The 21,985-nt window shown below is 35.5% G+C and overlaps 1 protein-coding gene across 1 annotated transcript; it reads left to right on the top strand.

The window, feature by feature from the left end:
* Window positions 1–4,236: 4,236 nt before the first annotated feature.
* LOC121318056 (myogenic factor 5-like) lies at window positions 4,237–8,395 on the top strand. The gene is made up of 3 exons (XM_041254300.1): window positions 4,237–6,874; window positions 7,632–7,692; window positions 8,113–8,395. Exons 1-3 carry the CDS (start codon window positions 6,383–6,385, stop codon window positions 8,304–8,306), a joined length of 747 nt encoding a protein of 248 aa, XP_041110234.1. The 5' UTR covers window positions 4,237–6,382; the 3' UTR covers window positions 8,307–8,395.
* Window positions 8,396–21,985: the final 13,590 nt, after the last annotated feature.

Here is a 21,985-nt window from a genome sequence, read left to right on the forward strand (position 1 = left end):
ATATTGAAAACATAAAAATATATAACAGGCCATTAATTTATTATGTTATATCAAACAAAACAATCAATACCCCTTATGCAATATATATATATATATATATATATATATATATTATATATATATATATATATATATATATATATATATATAATATATATATATATATATAATATAACTATATATATATATATATATATAAACACACTTAGGCGAATATACCGTTATGGCAAGAGTAAGTCATCTTAGAATACCAGGGTTTATATATATAATATACCTTTAAAAACACACAGTGGGCCCTATTCACAAAATTTGAGTAAGAGTTTTATTAAATTAATTTGATAAACTAATTTCATGTGTTTGTTGTAAAATAATAAAACCGCTTCTGAATAGGGCCCAGTAAGAGAGTCCGCAATAGAACCCGAAATAAGACGGGCAGTAGAGCCCAAGCCTTAGGCAGGGCGTTTCTGTGCAGGCAAGGTCAACTATGCTTATAAACAGGGTTTTATTGCGATTATAATCCGGTAAACAATGCCTTTTTGTTATTTAAGAACTTTTAAACCTCACCATCAAATTTCTTGATTTGATTTTGAGATTTATTTATATTGTGCTTTCAAATAAAGAAGACATCCAGCCCTTTGGGGAGTGTGCTTACCTTCATTCACAGGAAGTCGTTTTTAATAGACTACTAACTATATTTAATTAAATGTATTTTAGATATGTGTGTACTATATATATATATATATATATATATATATATATATATATATATATATATATATATATATATATATATATATATATATATATATATATATGCAACCTACATGGATATGCATACGTGTAGGGATAGAATCAATTTTATTTGTAATGTTCTTCAGTATGTCTATTCTAATAACTTTTCACGTGGCTACAAGTGTTCTACAGTTTTTAAGTAAACATTCATTATATCCGATTAAGTTGGTCGGAAACATTCCCAGTTGTACTGATTGAGCCCGTAACTGAGAAGAAGGTGGCACGACTATGAATAACATCAGAGGCCTTTTCTTTTGTAGCAACTGTATAGGCCTGTGAAACTACTGTTACTTGATAAAACAGGCTAATTAATACCCGCAGTATGTTCACCTTGGCAGAGTGGTTTTATAACGTAACAGCACAGGCACAGTTACAACATTTGACCACCAGGTAGTGCAAAATGCTTAGTTTAACTTTCAGTTGTGGCGGGACCTCAAGGTCTACGGTAAATTTACCTTAACATAGACTTAATAGAACGGTATTTGTCGATTAATTATCGTGTATATCTCCGTATTATTAAAGGTACAAAAGTATTTTACACTAATATTGAATAAATAATACTTTTTTTTTTTTTTTTTTAGCCCTGAAAAAATCATTTAAATGCTAAGGTAGATTTAGAGTATTTGTATTTTATAATGTATGTTAAAATATACGATCCGAAGTCACGTTGGTTTCTAGTAACCTGCCATTGATATCAATATATAACACAGGCTTGTGTCTTTATAGATGTGAGATTGAGCACCACCTATGTTTGTCTCTTAGGATCAAGTTTCCAATTGTTCTGCTGGCAATGGCTGGTTTGTGGTGTTGTGGGCACCAGAGATGTATCATAGCATGGGAAACTATTACACTGAGCACATGGCAGGTCTAGAGCAATTTCTTGAAAAAGAAACTAATAAAATCCAGTGACATATTAGCGAATTGTGACTGCAGGTTTATCTGTAGCCTTAATCTGAATAATCAGACTGGACCCTGCCACATTATTACAATGACTCACCAAGCTTATCCTTTTTCTTTAATAATAAATTAATTGAGACTTTTGCACTCTTAAATTAATACTAGTACATTTTACAGGCTATTAAAATACACACTTCAAAGCAATTTGATTCCTTATTTGGGCCTCCTTATCAACACTTCAGAGAGCATTTCAATGAAACTGGATATTTTATTATAAAATATTGCTTTTTCTTTTTGTATTAAATGATCATTTCTCTCCCACAAGTGACCTTTGCAGCTCAGGTTAACATTTCCCCTGAATCTGTTTGCAATTTAACTGTTTGTGTTTGATATTAATAACAATAATCTTTACCTGAGTCCAAATCCAAAGTCAACACACACTTGTTAGGCCTCCAGGAAAGCCAATAACCTGGTCAAGATAAAGTAGTCGCTTATGTAATCCAGTCTATTTCCAAGGGATTTGGGTGCAAAGTTATCAGCTTCTAACCTAATGAAAGTGATTTTGTACTTAATGCCCATTAAGTCGACACCAAGCTTTTTCAAATCCATTCCTTGGAGGTTCATTGTTAAGATCTGGCTCCCAGAGCTCAGCCTGTATTGTCTAACCACTCTGCTCTCAGGTATTTGTTTTGCTTTGCAAGTGGAGCTTATGAGAAAAGGCTTGCAAATTAAATGAAGTCATCAATGTGACAAGAGCCCCACCACGCTTAAGAAAGATTGTTGGGTTTCAAATATTCCAAAAACCTTCACCTTTTAAGCCTGCATCTTTACAGACGCCAGTGTATTTATTTTATGAATAAAGGAAAAGTCAAGTACTGGTATGTACTGTAGATATGAAAATAAGACTGTGAAGTTTCTATTGGTAGCACAAACTTAGTTTAGAGAAATACCACAAATTCATTGCTACATTTTTACCTCAATAAAAAAGTGTGTGTGTGTGTATGTGTGTGTATGTGTGTGTGTGTATGTGTGCGTATGCGTGTGTGTGTCTGTGTGCGTGTGTGTGTGTGTGTGTGTATCAGGATTAGAAGCTGTCAGAGCAGAGCAACCCTGCCCCTTATACAGTACCAAACACTGTGTTAATACAGCCCAGTACAATACTGGCTGTAGTACAAACCTGTGTGGTCTTGTGGGCTACAAGAAGATAGCATAAGGCTTGTGGTGTTTATTCTGCACACTTAACCTTTCATAGCTGTCATTAACAATGTATCCCTCTGTTTTGTGATTGTATATTTGTGATGTGTGTGCTATAAGGACCTACTGTTATTGCCCAACCCACCTGCAACCGGAGGCCCATGTGGCCCCTTTAAAAGCACTGTAACTAATCCATACTGTCATTAATCGGTACAAAACATGCTGCTCTGCAGATTGATGACATTGTATTGTTGTTGTTGGCTTCTGGTCATGTAAACATGGCAATCAATTGTTAGCTAAGGATTAATATCACGTTTTGTATTTTATACTTGAAGAACCAGGAGCTCTTGTTACTGTATTATGAATAGATTTCCCTGTTTCAATAACCTATCCAATTAACAAACAAAGAAACCAAAATAAAAAAGGGTCTGTGGAAAATGCATGCATGATCAGAGAAAAAAATCTAAAATGATGAAATGTTAGTAAATGAACATATGCAGGACATCAGCTTTTAACCATTATTATTATTATTATTATTATTATTATTATTATTATTTATTATTATTATTATTATTATTATTATTAACATGATGATGACTTGTGATATTAACTATATAAAATTATATGTGCATATTATTTTATTTAAAATTTAGTTTTAAAGTAGTTTTTTCAATAATTTGTACTAATATTCAACAATAACATTGAGTACAGAAATCACCTACGATGCTGTATAAATATTCCTATAGTACGGCATTGTATTTTGCATCGCGTATTATTGCTTTCTTTATTACGCCACGTTTGTTTGTTTTTTTACAATGTAAAGGTTGTAATTTTAAAAAAAGAAAACGAAAAGAAGGAAACATAATCAATACTGGGAATATGCAAGGGCAATATACTTGTGCCCTGTGCTTGTTTAATCTCGGGTTGCAATAGCAGTAGCGCGCAGGTATTCTCGTTCTCCAGGGCAGTTCACAGTTAGTTGGCTTTGATCTCCCCAGTAGTCCCAATGACCAGGCAGAGGCCAATGGCTTCTTCAGCTGTCTGTCCCCTATACAAACTCTGCCTGCAATTCAATGGCAGATACTAAAATGTTTTCTTAGGTGTGCCGGGTTCCCAGAGATGGAAGCAACCAAACGTTTTAACATGCAATGAGGAATATATTCGCTTTGCATTACTAGCCTGTCTAATTATTCTTTAAAATTAAGATGAACTCGTTAGCTATGGAATTGGCAGTGATTTGCATGAGAAATACAGTTTCCATGCAAGTAAAAAGTAAATCAAATAATGCAGATTACACTAGTGTGTACTTATTTATTTTAGCAATGCTTATATATAGTACGCCATGTTAATATACTGTATATATCACTATCAGAAATAAAAGTTGATGGAGAAACGTGTACAGTATTACAGTGTTAGCCAATTATAAGAACAAGGGGAACATCATAAATTCACATCATTGAGCGACTAATGTTATGCTAGGCCAACTACTAAACTACGAAAAATGTGACTGAAACCAAAGGGTGACCGTTTCTTTGTGAAATTTTTAAAGAACCGAAAATGCAAAAAATGTTATTATTATTATTATTATTATTATTATTATTATTATTATTATTATTATTATTATTATTATTATTGTTATTATGCCTATGTATTTTTTTATCACTTGAAAATATGTCCCTACATGCGTATAATGCGCAGAGAGGTACAATGTTTTATTTAAATACTAAGCGCCGTTAGTGATAGAACTGTACATATTAAACATAATTAATAATAAGAATAATACTAATAGAAAAGTCGCAACAAGTAACATTTCAAATAAGCATTTTAAGAATATCTTCCCCCTTGCAAATGCATATATGTGCATTTGACATAGTTTCAAAGCATGTCTGTTTTGTGGCTCTCCCGGTGCGTTTTAATTGCACTCTGATCTTATTTTCATCACCTGAATTCCCAGTTCGTTTCCCACCAGCACTAACACGCCTCGCTCGATCACCAACTAGCCTTGTAAATTAATGCTCTTTCTCTGGGGTTATTTGCCCTAAGAGAAGGGAACGGTTTACAATAGATATTTCCAGTCCACAAAGGGATGCTCACATGCATGAGGGTTAGCTTCAAAGAAAACATGCACTATTTTTTTTTTTTTAATACAAGTTAATGGTAGGCTACTGTTCACTATTATGTATTACTGTGAACATATAAGGTGTTATAAACGTCTTTTTAGAAAGTGGTTCCCAAATAGGCGACGGAAGCCTAAACACTGAGTTTAAGATAAACAAATAGAAAGACAGCGACTGAGTTCTAAATGGATATATAGTTCAATACTAACACAATGTATGCGTGAAAAACAGGCCTACTGTGCAAAAAAAGGTTCTACCAATAATAATTAGGATCTGAAGTTAAGAAATGTAAATACTAAATGTCCTGGCAACCGTTTCCTTTCTTTTGGTCCATTGTAATGTCCTTCAGGATTTTGTAAAATGATGCCACCACCTCGACGAAATCCTGCTAATGGTTTCATTACCAACTTAATGATCACTTGACACTTGCAATGATCCGTTAGAAGTTTTTTGGAGCGTTCTCAGCCACCGCACTGTGTGAATTTGCTCAGTTTGTAATTTTACACTGCATCGCAGCTGGGACAGATCTGTAACGGTGCAATTTGTCTCGACCATAAAAATGAGCAAACCTTGGAAAGCTGAGAAAAAGCATTGCTTTACTGTTTGGTTTGAAAAAAGATCAGGTCACAGCAGCAGTTAAATCTTACAAATATATATTTTATGGGGGTGCATTCCCTTTTATTTAGGCAATATATGATTATATTGCATAGCACGTTTTTATCATAAACTTCTTAAGATGAGGAATTAAATAACCGATACCTTCAAATGTCTGGATCAATCCAAAAAGTTATACATCTAATAATGCATATTTTAATTCAATAAGAATAATTATTATCCACGTGCGGTTATTATTTTATGTAGCTACATCATTTAAAAAAGCATACCAATGGTGATTTAAGTTTAAAAAAACAACAACTTAACATCAAATAAAATCCTACACTATGGGTGAAAAATGTATTTGTTAAAAAAACCAAAAAAAAAAACCCATAAATGTTCTCAATGTTATTCATTGCAATCAAAAAGAAAGATTAGACTATTTGATATATTAAATAAATAAATGATTTCAAACAGATAGATTGTCTGAAAATACAGATGTGAGAACAAAAACAGCAGGGTGCGTGATCTTAAAACTGGGAGGGGGAATTTTCTCATCCTTCAAGTGGGCGATGGGATATGCTAATTAACAGCTGGCCAATGTGGGCTAGCTACTCCAGCCTTGGATATATAAGAGGCCCCTTGGCTGCAGCAAAGACACTTCACTCAATTACCTAACTTATTTAGAACTTTCCTGCTGGCTTCGCACTGAAAGATTTTTCACAGCCTTCATCTTAGAGCAAGCCTGTGAAGAAACTCCAGAAGTTTTCTACCTACAGCAACCAGCAATGGAAATCTCAGACAGCTGCCACTTTTCCCCAACTCAGTTGTTTCATGATAGTTCTTGCATCCCTTCCCCAGAGGGCTCAGAGTTCATAGATGACTTTGAGCACAGGCTGGCCGGTTTGGAGGACCTTCAAGGGTCCGACGAGGATGAGCATGTGAGAGCCCCCAGTGGCCACCACCAAGCTGGCCATTGCCTGATGTGGGCTTGCAAAGCGTGCAAGAGGAAGTCAAGCACAGTGGACCGGAGAAAGGCAGCTACCATGCGGGAGAGGAGGAGGCTCAAGAAGGTGAACCAGGCGTTTGAGAACCTCAGGAGGTGTACCTCTGCTAACCCCAACCAGAGGCTGCCCAAGGTGGAGATCCTGCGCAACGCTATCCACTACATTGAGAGTCTCCAGGATGTCCTGAGAGAGCAGGTGGAGAACTACTACAGCCTGCCTGGACAGAGCAGCTCTGAGCCAGGCAGCCCGAATTCCAACTGTTCTGATGGAATGGTAAACATTGTTTTTTATATCATATTCAATGTGCTGAAGGGAACTGGAAATGCTACATGAGTGTACATAATGGAATTGTGATTAGATTATGTACTATAAGGCTTTGTATTGAATACAATTAATAGATGTCTAATAATATTAGCAGAAGCAGGATAACACTGCATAGCCTTAAAAATCCACTAGATTGTGTCTTATTGCTAATATGATTTAACCTCTAAAATACAACGAATTTCAATAATATGTCCAGAAACATGTGTACTGTCATTTAGGATTTTTTTTTTTTTAATGCTGTCCTGGGGAATATTTTCTGGAAAATAACCCCAGTTCTGCAGATTGCTAGTTGCCCCAATATCCATTAAAGTATGCCACACACAATGCTTTTTAATAGATGGGGGGGGGGGGGGGGGGGGGGGGGGGGGGGGGGGGGGGGGGGGTTAATGAGTTTCCCATCAGTAGACATTTTATAGACCAATAATGGAGTAGAAAGACTGCACCTAACTGAAGTCTGGTGAAGTCTACATGCTGAAGCATTCTTTCCTGACTGCATTTACTATCTTGTGCCAGGATTTTCACACGTATTTGCTCTGGGAAAGTGTCATCTTGCAAAAACCGATGTAGCTTCCATTGACACAATCAATTTGCCATGCCTAGCACAGTGCGTATTACTGGTGGTGCTTTGCTCTGGCGATGATGAGCTGGGAAGTTTTCTGTTGTTATCTTAAATAGTCAGTATTTATTGTATCTTTTGTTTCTAAAGGAGTGCAACAGCCCCGTTTGGTCACACAGAAACAGCTGCTACAGCCACGAGTTACAGAATGGTAAGACTCTGTGGCATCATTCTTGTATCATTTTCAGAACAAACCTACTGAAAATAGTGATTGCTTGCTTCATTTTTTTTACTTACTATAAATATTATAGCAACAGTTGCACACAAAAGAATGATCTGAAACTAATTACCAAATGTACGTAACCCCTGAACTATTCCCTTACCTCTCAAAGTAGCTTTCACTAAGGAAACTAATATATAGTACAAGACTTTATCCTAGGCCCCTCAAACTGCAAGAAACAAAGAAACAACTGGGCATATGACTCTGCTGTACAGTATATTACAGTACTGATATATTATTAGAAATCGCTGTGTGTGTATGTGCAGTACAGGGTATTTGTGTGAATAATCAATGCACTCCCAGGTGCTGTTTGTATTGGTTATTTATGGTGTTTTCTGTTTTCCCGCTCAGTGTTCCCCAGTGAGAGAGGCCCTGCTGTGTCCAGTTTGGAATGCTTAACAAGTATAGTGGACCGCCTTTCCTCATCCAATCAATGTGGTTTGGCTGTGCGAGACAGCAGCAGTGCCCTATCACCTAACAGCACTGACTCTCTACCCAGCACTCCAGGAACGCCGCCCACAAAACCTGTTTACCATGTGCTGTGAACCACTGACAGCCCCTCTAACAGACATTAATATATTAAATAAAGAGGCCAAGAACATCAAGAATGCAGACTTTATATACTGGATATAGGGTCCCACTCAAAGTGTATATCTATATATATATATATATATATATATATATATATATATATATATATATATATATATATATATATATATATATATATATATATATATATATATATATATCTATATCTATATATATATATATATATATATATATATATATATATATATATATGTAATATGCCATTCACTGTATACTTTTTATACTTAATTATACATATTTAATTGAACTAAACTGTACTTTGCTAGAGAAACTGCTGAATCCAGTTTGTTATTGTATTTTTCTTTTCTAAAGTAATTAATACATTGTATTTAAATAACTTGTGTTCCAATTTGTTATGTTTATTCTGAATGCTGCCTATTACATGCCTATTACATCTAAAATGCTTGCTATGTAAAGAAAGCTATTAGGTTGTACCACTGGGTCATATTACTTTAGCTATATAAAGCACTGCTGGCTAATTTCATTTATAATATATAAATATATAGATAATTAAAGGATCCAATCTTTTCTTAGTTTAGGCATTTAGCTGACTCTTCTAATGGTGTGTGTGTGTGAGAGAGAGAGAGAGAGAGACAGAGAGAGAGAGAGAGAGAGAGAGAGAGAGAGAGAGAGAGAGAGAGAGAGAGAGAGAGCGAGAGCACCTTATGGGTGTGTGCATTTGTTGGTGGAGCAAAAGCTGCATTTCATCAGCACTTAGGGAATGTTGTTTTGAGCAAATGGTCTCAATCCAACATTTGCTTATGAAGCGTTAGAGAAAGAGAGGGAGAGAAAGAGAACTTCAAAGCCTTTGCTGAAGCCTTTGGGACCTGTTGACTCAAGCTGTACATTATAAAGCAACTCCGGTAATGTTTCCCCTCCCTCCCCAAAATACCTATTGGTGTCTGCATAGTGTTTCTGTAGCAACAAGGGCTTCATGCAACATCCTCAATTTTACTTTTCTTTTTTTTGTTTGTTGGTGTATTATACATGTAAATGTGTTTGGGTGTACAAGGAAATTGTCAGCAGTATTTTTTAACATCATCTATATTATCTTATATTCAACATTACAATGACGACATGCTTATTTTGTTTCCCATTTTTACTAAGTATTTAATTCTTTAGTATATCTTTATTTTCAGTAAGGTCATTTTTGTAAGTAAAACAACTATGCAAAGTCTGGCACTAACCCCTTGTCTAAGAATACAAACATTTTATACAGGAATCACTGAAAGTCTAGTTCTTGTACTAAACTAGCATTATGTGAACCAATAAGGCTTTAGAGAAGGCAAATGTTTTACACTGTAGTTTTAAAATAGAACTATTGTAAATTGGCTGTTTTCTGACCTCTTGTCTATGAATATACACAGAAATTGGAATCATATTAAAATGATTATAGGAGCTGAGAGCTTGTCACCTATATGTATGTCTCTCTTTGTTTCATTGGCTCAGAATGCAGAACATCATGTTCATAAATGGAGAGAATACAGACATCAGTGCATCCTCAGCATTCATCTTTTTTAATGTAAGCTTCTGTCTTCTTTTCTTTAAACTGGGATCAATGACAAAACGAGGCACAGGTTGTTATGAAATCATTTTTACCAACAAATAAATATGTTCATCCTGTGCAATTGTTGTACTGTTAAATAAACAATTTTTTTTTTTTTTGCACAAATTCATTGCTTATAATGACCATCAATTGAATTTATAGAGCACATTATACATTTTACTTTTATATCTATGCATTTATTCATATCTATAAACGTGTTAATAAAGGTTAGATTACATTTAGAATAACAGATTGTTAGACTGTCTTTAATGACACATTCTTGTCGTTTGCAGTATATTTACACTTTCTCATCCATAGAGTACTCATAATATTCATAATATTTACATTCTAAATACACAACCACGTATGTAAAAACAATGGAACACCAAATATATTAGCAACTATCTAAAATGTGCCATTTGGTATTTAAACAAGTACAGTGGTTGCATTGTAAGTATTTAAAGTATAATTACTGTGCTGTTGCATTATGATTACAGTACCTAATATAATGTTTTTGTATCTTCCTAGCACAATCAGCTGAAAGGACCACCACTATGAACAACCATCACTATTGCTGAATATTTGTTTGCTTGGAGTAGGCATATGGCATGTTACACAGACAGTGACTAAACCCAGTGCTTTAAACTGGATTCCTTTGCACTATAACCATTGTTGAGACGAGAGAATCATGTTTTTATTTTACCTTGTACAATCTCTGCAGCAAGAATGTAGATAAAGCTATAGGTCAGCCCGTGATTCACTATTTGCCAAGCTTGACAAACTTCAACAGATGACAGCTAAACTGTTTGACAGCTTTTATGAAGGGCTAAGGCACATACTGCCCCCTGTCTGTCAAACTTCTCTCATTAGGAAAAGCAAAACATCTACGTTCGTGTTGTTTATTCAATGCATCACCATTTTTTTTTGTTTAGTTTATATAAAGTAGTTTTATGTTTTTGATGAAATATCAATTAGATATTCTGTAATTAAATAAACATATTCCACATTGCTAATAAGGCAAGGCTAAACCCCTTATAAAAGTACACAGTACAGTAGTTGTTCAGTTTAGCATTTTCCTATTCTTATATTATGCATGACCCTGATTTGCCATGTTTATCTGTCATTTCCCCTTACTTGGCTATGTTGACACTACACGTAGCAAAGTTTTGAACAATGCTTCCTGAGCACTCCTGCTTGTACTTCTCATCCCATACTGTAAACATTCCTGGAACAGCCTGTACAGTAGATGGCGCTGTGCCAGCCTTATGTCTGAAGGTTTTAACCCACCATGTGTTAACGTCTTCAATACTATAATCCATACATGTCAACAGTCCCATAGAAAGAAAGTCGCGATATTTACCCATAAACACACACACACACACACACACACATATATATATATATATATATATATATATATATATATATATATATATAATATATATATATATATATATATACACTCCACAGCAGAGTTAGTGAAAACCACTGGCTCTGCTCTTTGTGCGGCTGGCACATCTGCTGAACAAGGAACACAAAGGTAAAAACGCTTCACGTCAGTTCTTACTGTCATGATGGTCGTGTGGTGTCGAGTTGGGGGGGATACGTCAATTATATGATAACACCGTGTAACAATTTATTATTATTTTTGTTTTTGTTCCTGGGTAGTAAGTGTTATTTCCTAATTGCTTATGCCTCAAAAGTATAGAAAATGGCTATTATTCCCCACAAACTTTGCTTTTGTGACCAGGACAGGTACATTTCAAAATATCACTATTTCCAATGAGAAAACGGGCGCTTTTGTGTCTTTTCGTTCACATAAAGTCATAAAAAAATGAATATGTTGTTTTTTTCTGACTTTATGTGAACGAAAAGACACATATTCGACCGTTTTCGCATTAGAAATAGTGATATTTTAAAATTGTGTTACGTAGTGTAATGAGTGTATGATGCATCTACTCTGGGCCTCGAGAGGATCATCACCCTGCATGAAACAACATGGAGAATAAACAACAAAGCAAGAAACAATGAACACGGTAACGTACTTTTGACTATGACACAAAATAAGTAAAAACAAAACAACAAACAAACGTAATACCAAACGTAACATAAATCGGGCCAAATATCACAGGTGTGAAGTGTTCTGTTGTTTTGGGATTATTATTATTATTATTATTATTATTATTATTATTATTATTATTATTATTATTATTATCACACAGCTCAGGTGGCAGATTATTCCAATTAAAAACATCTGATCTACGTTAGTGTCTTTTTACTACTCCCCCTTTGCTAAAGTTGTAGCTGGTATATATATATATATCTTATCTGACAAATAGGGTGCAGTGACTCTGTTAACACTGCTAAAAACAATCAGGACCAATTCGTAACTGTCAAGGCAACATCTGTGGCCATTTGATTTCTGTAAGCCCCATGCTGAGAGGTGGATTCATGGGAGAGCTTGAGAAGGTCAGGTACAAACAGCTGACTGCGGTTTAGTCTTCAGAAATAAAGCCGTTCATGCTGAATTTATGCATTTAGTTCCAAACGTGCATGATCAAATATGACAGGCCTCAAATAGAAGGTGCCGGTGGTGATCTTTGAATTTCAGTGTATTTGACAATTGAAACCTCTTAAGATGCAAGCAGCTCCTACATCTTTTGGAAATTAGGATTTCAAACTGACTTAATCACAAGCAAGTACATTAAGCACCTGTGTATTGTGATAGTCACGTTATTACTGGCAAACTTGATTGCAACTTCTATTGGATTCTTATTTGCAAACAAAGCATTATAAAAGCATACTCTGGGAACAAAGCATTATAAAAGCATACTCTGGAAACAAATCATTATAAAAGCATACTCTGGAAACAAAGCATTATAAAAGCATACTCTGGGAATAAAGCATTGTAAAAGCATACTCTGTGAACAAGGCATTATAAAAGCATACTCTGGAAACAAAGCATATGGCTACACTTTAAAATACATGCCTGTAATTCAAATATAATTATGTAGAACCAACACATTTTTTCCACTGAATTCATATAAAGCAAGCTTCAATTCAGGATACATGCAATACTCAAATTGGTGACATTTTACAATATGTGTGGATTCAGGATATATTTATTTATTTGCTTAGCTTTAATATAAATTATTAGCTTATTCATATTTAATTCTATTTAATTCACAGGCACTATACATGTTTTAGTTTGATTTATTCTGACTCAGTTTCACCACTAGATGGTACCCACAATGCATCGGTTTCTAGCTCATCCTGGTTTAAATGAACTAATTGAGTGTTGTTATTCCACAGTTGCATTTTATAACTATGGTTACAAAAGTGACCCTTGAACCATAGCTTAAAAGATTAATGTTATTCATGATACAGTGTCTAAACTGTAATAGTGGTTTCCACAAACTAAACCAGTGTTTCCATTGAGGACCAGGACCAGGACACATTCAGGAGGTTTGGGTTGTCAAAAACATTGCTTCCTTAGAAACGTGTTCAAAAACACGTTTCTAAGGAAGAACCTACTGAGACGCATGATCTCATTGTTGCCGGGAAGCTTTTAATACAGCGTGTCACAGAGCTGGTAAACACCCGATACTAACACTCCTGTCAACCATAATAAGAATAAAAAAAAACTGTGCTAGAACAAGATCTGAACAATATCAAAACAGATTTCACACATCTCTGAGCGACAGGCAGGGGATGTTTCAGTTACATCCTGTTTCATGTAAAAATGACTTATCATCTCCTTGATCATGGGCAGCAAAGATTGCCAGCTCTGAGGTATTTGACAGCTCAAAGATGTTTGTTTTTTTTTTGTTGTTTTTTTTTTTTCCACATACCAGCACTGTATTCCTTAATGCAACACTTCAACATTTCTAGGATCAAAACTCCTGTAGTTGGGCATAAGTCTTTGAATAGGTATGGCAGTATTTTCCTGTATCAGCTTCTTTGATGGCCTAGTAGTGCCACTTCTGAGGTGCTGTTTATGAAAAGTATTTAAAGTTCTTTCCTTAACTTTCATTGATTTTTGTAGTGCATCTATATCTCTCAGTTGGTGGATAATCCCAACCTCATTTAGTTAATTAGCCAGTGGCATACTATTTTACAAGCTTGCTTCAGCGGGTTGAAATTCTTTGAACCGTGTTTTCAGTTCTCCTAATTACCAAAGCGAAACAAATAGTGAAACTGCACAGGTGTATAGTACAGTGAGCAGAGCATTAAAAAATAGACTGAACACAGCAGGATGCTAGGACCCGATTATTACAGTGCACCTAATTTGACAGGAAGTATGCAAGATTTTAGTCCATTAAATTCGACCAGCTGCCTCTGTTGTTTTAGGTTTGATTGGGCCCCTGATATCAAGCATGGAGCAAGCAGTCGGATCAGAAGTCAAGTCATTTCATGACCGAGAAGATCAAAAGCTTTGGGCTGCTTAAAAAACTAGGGAATCACTGAATTACAAAGTCACTGGAAAATAACACTTCAGGACAGTGCTACTTGAGGGCTGTAGGGCCTTAAACTAACCTAGAAAAGTGAAAATGCAGGAAAGTGGAGACTCTTTATTTTGCCACAGCATAATTGAAAGGTGTCTACATGTTTATGAAGGTTGTTGAAACGGTACGTGTGTGTCATGCACTGTTAATTCGGGGGTAACAAATTTCAGGTGCAAACTGTATGCAGAGATAATTCAAAGACTTGAAGTGCGCAGGTCGAATGCCTGCATTTTTATTGAATGTACTGCCTTTCTGATTTTGTCTGACTTATTACAGTTGTTTTCTTATAAACCTATGTTGAAAGTATCATCTCTATAAACATTTGTAATGTTAAAAAATAATAACAATTAGACAATAAGCAATGTATGTTTTCATTTCTGTTTTGCCTTGGAATGTGTAACAGATCTTTAAGATGTAGTGTATAACCTCGTAAGGCTGAAAATAGTAGCAGGTAGTGACAGGCTGGCCTAAAAATACCTAGGGAGAATGTTAAAAAAAAAAAAAAAAAAAACTAAAAACTGTCAATTAACTTCTCTGCTTTCTGATAAAGTCGAGTTCACAGAACGCCCAAAATAAAAAGGTAAACAGAAAACAAGGAATTAGATTTTAGTGTATAAATTATACATGACTGTAGGATACTTCAAGTAGTGGTTTATCGTGCCTGAAAAACATAAAATATAATCAACATAAACAATACGCAAATCCAAAAACCCTGAGCACACTGAATTCGAGGGCTTCAGTATTTTGCCTGAATGATTTCTGGATTCTTCATTGGATTCATGTGTTTGAACTTTCTTCCCTGCTCTGCCCTGCTAGTCCCTCTTCCTAAATAATCAAGGAAACCATCATCTCAGCTTTTTGATGTTTTGGAGCTATAGGTTGAAACAGAAATGGGACAGTGTGAATACATTTCAGTGGAAACATTACCTTCCCTGGAAGTGGATTTTAGAGACCTTTCAGTCTGACTGTCAGGACTGGTGAAACTGCAGGAATGGAGAAGCAGCAATCGCAGTGGCTTGTTATAAAATATTGACACTGTTATTGGTTTGTGCTTCAGCCTGTAACTAGCTGAAAGCTGAATGAAACAGGGGACTGCAGTCTTGAATGGCATACATTTTCAAAAGGGTGTCTCCACTTGGGACTTCATATTGTAATTGCAGTATTGCAGTACAGCAGAGGGTCATTCTTTATTTAGATAATGTTGGTGCTTCGGGCATTAGAGTCCCATCGGTAACGATAGTTCTTCCCTCCAGGGCCATAGTTTTCCACTATGAGCCTCCTCTCCTGTCCATATAATGTACTGTATAAGTATATACAAAATGCAATTGATGCCACTGATTATATGCCAGTGGCCCCAGATCAGTGAATAAAAATGTTCAACACCTCCCACTATTTATTGGTGGTCAATGCCAAAAATCATGATGAATAATACAACACACTGGCAGACCGTAAGTATGAATGCAAATTACATTTTTGGCACATACATGAAAGCCCAAATTGCAAAGTCTTCAGTATAGCATTTTATACATATTGTACAGCATCACTTCTATCATCGCCCCCATAATGTTCTTGCTTTTGATGTGTTTAAGATTCCTATCACTTCCAGCCCTGAGAGTCTATGTATGATTTCAGACAGCACTAAATTCAATTTTGTATTGACAGCATCACAAGCAGAAGAAACCCGATTTCTTTTCAGTTGCCGGGCAGGCAGCTTCTTGGTGGTTGTTTTTATTTCTCTTCTCTTTCTTTTTTTTTTGGTTTGTTTTACTTTTAATTTGTCTAAATCCTCAGTTTGAAATCTTAACTTAACTTGACTTTGTGTCAAAGTAAAAGCTTACAGAGAAAACACGCAACTTACAAGCAGTGGCAATTTCACACTGATTCATGCCTCTGTCGACACCCACGTTACAGTGACTTTCAACCAGATGAGACGCTGGGAACACTTTATTCATATGGCTTTTGGCAGTGGTGTTTGCACACTAGTTAACATGGAAACTGCCAGGCATCTCTGCCTTAAAAAAAAAACATTCAAGTATTTTTTCAGGCAGTGAATACTTGTATCAGTATTATAAAGTTAATTCAGTCACAAGAGGAAATGCCTAGCAGCCAGACGGCATTCTAAGGCATGTTACTCCACCTCATTATTTTACTATTAATCATTAGAACAACTTCAAACCAACGTGTTTGACCACTGAGGGAACTGAATTTAATTCAGCTTCAATTGATCAAGCCTTGCTGTTAAGAGTTTGGAAACAGGTTGTAAACTGGGCTGAATTTTCCAATTAGTAAATAGAACATACATTTTATTAGCCATACAAAAAATGACTTTGTTTTGATTAAACCAACATCTAGCAGGGTATTTTACATAGCAATAGCTATCACTCAATTATGTACATGCTGTAGATGTGCAGATGGGTTCAAAGACCCTTGCTATGCCAACTTCACATTTGATATTCCAAAATAACCAAACTCGAGAAAATATCAAATTAGATTATCATATATCGCTTGATCTTCTACAGCAATACACCCCATGCATTGATTTTGGAGCATCTTGACTCTTGAATTGTGGTACCATCACAGGCCTGCTCCTGTAATTCAGAATGAAGTTGTTTTTTGGTAGTTTTCTACCATTTTATTTTATTCCTCACAGACAATTTGCTTTTGCATTTGTACTAAAGAAGTCACTTCCTGTGTTACAGATATTCAGACCTAAACATTACACTGACATTCTGTTCTGCACATTGGAATCAGGTGGGATCTTATAACTTGTAACACAGGAAGTCAATAGGTAGATGAAGCTATTCTGTACTGCATTTATATTGCTATAAATTGATATATTGCATTTATACCGATTAATCAACAACAAATGTCTTAAATAGTGGGCCTTAAACCGAAGTTTTGTGCGTCAAGGTATCAAACTCCTGGGAGGTTATTCTTAGGACCTAGCCAAGAGAGAAGCTGTCTACCCTCTTTACAATCACAGCTCGTCTCACAAACTTCACACATTTTTCTTGCTTGTACACGTTATTGGCTTCAGTTCTTTTTTTACATCAAGTAAAGTCCTATTTGACAAAAAACACAGACGTGAACATCATTTCTTAATCAGTTCTGGAAAAAAACTAATAAGGTAATTGCATGCTGATTATTTAATGGATATGCCTATATGTGTAATTGTGTCCTGTTCTTATCAGTCATTTCTCCTACAGCCGTTTCTCCATCCACCAACCATAATGTTCTATTGAAAGAGTTAAACACATATATTTCAGTGCCAAGTCTTTCACACTGGTTTTATTAAAAATGTACTCATACAGTACTGTAAGTACAACAGGGAACCCACTGGTCTAGTTACAGATTATCAAAAGATAATATATCATAGATTGAAATATTCTCATTACATTTACAGTATTTTCTTCCAAAAAAAGACTTTATAATATAATAATTACAAAATCAAACATGAAAACGAGATAACACAATGTAACTGTATTGTCTTAAAAATTCTTGACTATTGGAATGTTATATATTTATATATGGAATACCAACACATACAAGTTTAACACCTATAGTATATAGGAACTATGCTAGGTTCTTAAGACAACTGACAAGTCACTCAGTTTAGAACATACTATGGTGGATATTTTTAAGAGATTAATAACAAAAGCACTAATAACAAAATTATAGTTTTGAAATATGAACATTTAAAGATGCATTAATCACGTGGCATACACATTACTATGTTCTTGTGTTCAGCCAGAGAAATCCAAATAGATCTGAAGTAAAATTCATAAAAAAAACAAAAATTTCAATTTTGTACCTTTTACAACACCTCAAGCAAACCTAAATTGTATTAAACTGATGCCATTTCTTCAATAGACTCCCATCCTCGATTTAATAACTAGGGCCCAGCATTCTTAGAGCGTTTAAACAAAGATGTACAGGCAACAACAGACTTTTGTTTGTTTTCACCTAATTACAGCCACATCTTTATATATATATATATATATATATATATATATCTATATATATATATACTATATATATAGATATATATGTATATATATATGTACATCTAATATACGTAGTTTGACTAACATATATATTATATATATACATTATATATATATATACATATATATATATATATATATTGTATAATGTGTATATATATAGTGTACAATTGTGTGAAATTCGTATCAGCGTATGACTAATGATTCATATGAGTGCACACATATAATAACCCACTGTGTGTCAAATTGTGTTCCGTAATTCTAAGGTTAGTGCTGATTATGTCTAAGATATTTACATATAACGAACAAAGATTCGTCTGTGTAAACGTCTTCCGTTTTGCAGTTTTGAATGACAAAACTGCAACACTGTTCAAAACTTACGAAGAGTTGTTTCACGTTCCACGAAAACTTTCGACGTATCAAAAGTTTGACGATCTAACTGAGAAGCTGCAAGGCTTTGAAAGCTGCATAGTTTTCAACTGCTAGATTGATATGGGTGTGTCCGATGTCAACACTGATGCTCGTAACATAGCTGCTGCCAACAATTTTTTAAGTATAGTGGAGTCTGTCAATTACGAGCTCCGAAGGGACATTTAAATGTTCTTAAGGAAGAGTTAGTCATATTAGAAGGAGCATTTGAAATTGAAAGGAACAGACAATGCTCTTTCTATAAAGCTGTTCAGTGTCTAATATATATATATATATATATATATATATATATATATATATATATACACACACACACACACACACACACACACACACACACACACACACACACACACACACATATACAGTGCCTTGCAAAAGTATTCAAACCCCTGACCAATTCTCTCATATTACCGAATTACAAATGGTACACTGAAATTTCGTTCTGTTTGATATTTTATTTTTAAACACTGAAACTCAGAATCAATTATTGTAAGGTGACATTGGTTTTATGTTGGGAAAGATTTTTAAGAAAAATAAAAAACTGAAATATCTTGCTTGCATAGGTATTCAACCCCTGTGCTGTCGAAGCTCCCAGTTTGCACCGATGAAAGAAATTGCCCTAACGAGGACATAATTACCTTACCATTGGCCTCCACCTGTGAACCATTAAAGTTGCTGTCACATTTTCTGGATAAAAACCCCACTGTTGAAGGATCATTGGTAAGTCTGTGAATCTGAAAGAAAATGAAGACCAAACAGCATTCTACAGAAGTTAGAGATAAAGTAATACAAATGCATAGATTAGGGAAAGGGTACAAAATAATATCCAAATGTTTGGATATCCCAGTGAGCACAGTTGGATCAATAATTAGGAAGTGGAAGCTGCATCACACCACACAGGCACTGCCAAGAAAAGACCGTCCCTCAAAACTCAGCGCTCAAATAAGAAGGAGGCTTGTGAGAGAAGCCACAGAGAGGCCAACAATCACTTTGAAGGAACTACAGGGTTCAGTGGCTGGGAGTGGAGTAATGGTGCACCAGTCTACCATATCAAGAGCTCTGCATAACACTGGCCTGTATGGGAGGGTGGCAAGAAAGAAGCTGTTACTCAAAAAGTACCATCTGAAAGCACGTCTGGAGTTTGCCAGAAAGCATGAGAGTGACCCAGCTGCGATGTGGGAAAAGGTTTTGTGGTCAGATAAGACCAAGATAGAGCTTTTTGGTCAAAACTGAAAGCGCTATGTGTGGCACAACCTTACACTGCCCATGCCTCAAGACACACCATCCCTACAGTGAAGTATGGTGGTGGCAGCATCATGCTGTGCTGATGCTTTTCATCAGCAGGGACTGAGCATCTTGTTACAATTGAAGGAAGAATGGATGGAGCAAAATCAGGAAAATACTGCAAGAGAATCTGCTTCAGTCTGCTAAAAAACTGAAGCTTGGGAGGAAATGCACCTTTCAGCAGGACAATGATCCCAAGCACAAGGCCAAAGCAACATTGGAGTGGCTCAAGAACAAAAAGGTGAATGTCCTACAGTGGCCCAGTCAAAGTTCTGATCTCAATCCCATTGAGAATCTGTGGCTCTATTTGAAAATTGCGGTCCACAAGCGTCGTCCAACCAACCTGAACAACCTGGAGCAAATCTGCCAAGAAGAATGGGCAAAAATCACTCCGACACTGTGTGCAAAGCTGGTACATACTTACCCCAAAAGACTTAAAGCTGTTATTGCAGTGAAAGGTGGCTCTACCAAATATTAATGTGTGGGGGTTAAATACTTATGCAAGCAAGATATTTTCAGTTTTTTATTCCCAACATAAAACCAATGTCACCTTACAATGATTAATTTTGAGTTGAAGTGTTTTAAAAAAAAATAACGAACAAAATGAAATTTCAATGTACCATTTGTAATTTGGTAATATGAGAGAATTGGTCAGGGGCCTGGTTCGATTAAAAAAAAAAAAAAAACTTGAAGTTGTCTGGTGTGTATCTAGAGTCCATGAGAGGTCCATAGATAACTTTGTAAGTGTGTGCCTTGATAGGTCATCTTGTCACACGACCATCTAGTAGAACAAGTAATTCAGTTATGATTTCCGTTATTATGATTCGCAATATTAATTACTCTTGATCTGTATCAATAGGATCCAGGAGTTGTTTTCTCTATCTCCCTATTAATGAATCTTCTGACTGCACAGGGACAGCGGATTATAAGAACCAGGAGGGACTGGAAGGACCATACTGTTGCTAATAATACAATAGATACATGAAGCGTACCTGTCTGTCGTGCACTGCCATTCACTTCGGAGGTCTCACACGTGCTGAATCACAATCACAATGTTTTGGGATCAATCAGCTACCAGGACAAGCACTGATGGGTCGAGGTGTACAAGTGAGGAAGCCGCACTGCTTATTGGTTACTGACAGGAAATGAGTTGGAGGGGGTGGAGACATTTCAGTTACAAGTAACAGGCTATATGAATTAAGGCTCAGACACCGAGACACTTAATGGGCAATAATGTTTAAATGTTTGCTATAACTTGGGGAACAGAAGTACACGACTGGTAAGATGGACCTGCTGTATTTTATACTTTAAATATTTCTTCTTATTATAACATAAGGTTACATTCTATTGTAAACTATTAGGGAAGATTCATGAATCAGAATATAAACTGCAATATAATCAGCTAATGAAGAAACAATCACTTAATATTGTTTACCACGTACTTAACAGGGAGCTCCAGCTGTAATGAACAATTGAAAGTTTTGACACAGAGCAGATGCAGCAGGAATTCGACCTTCAGTTAAGGTGACTTTCACTTGAGGAAAACGTGGAACGTTATGCCCCCAGGTGCATCTCAACATGTAAAACTCCCCAGGAAACAGACATGTTGCATTGCAAGCTGTGTTTCAATGAATCTGCTTTCCACAGTGACCCTGAACTGACGAGTGAATCCAGTGGTGCTCCCCATATGATATAATCAGTAATGTATTATATTAAATTATATTATTATATATTGTTATTATATATTTTTTATATAAAATTATATTTAGTCTAACTGTGCTTCACCAGGTACAAAATGATTGAATTTGTCAAAAGTAAAAACATCACTGAGACACACAAGG

Source organism: Polyodon spathula, chromosome 7 (assembly GCF_017654505.1).
Source record: "Polyodon spathula isolate WHYD16114869_AA chromosome 7, ASM1765450v1, whole genome shotgun sequence".
In the NCBI taxonomy this organism is placed as follows: domain Eukaryota; kingdom Metazoa; phylum Chordata; class Actinopteri; order Acipenseriformes; family Polyodontidae; genus Polyodon; species Polyodon spathula.

Coding starts and splice junctions, on each gene's coding strand:
- LOC121318056 (XM_041254300.1), top strand. CDS start 6,383: ATGGAAATCTCAGACAGCTGCCACTTTTCCCCAACTCAGTTGTTTCAT. Junction 6,875..7,631: donor CCAACTGTTCTGATGGAATG/GTAAACATTGTT, acceptor TTGTTTCTAAAG/GAGTGCAACAGCCCCGTTTG. Junction 7,693..8,112: donor CAGCCACGAGTTACAGAATG/GTAAGACTCTGT, acceptor TTTCCCGCTCAG/TGTTCCCCAGTGAGAGAGGC.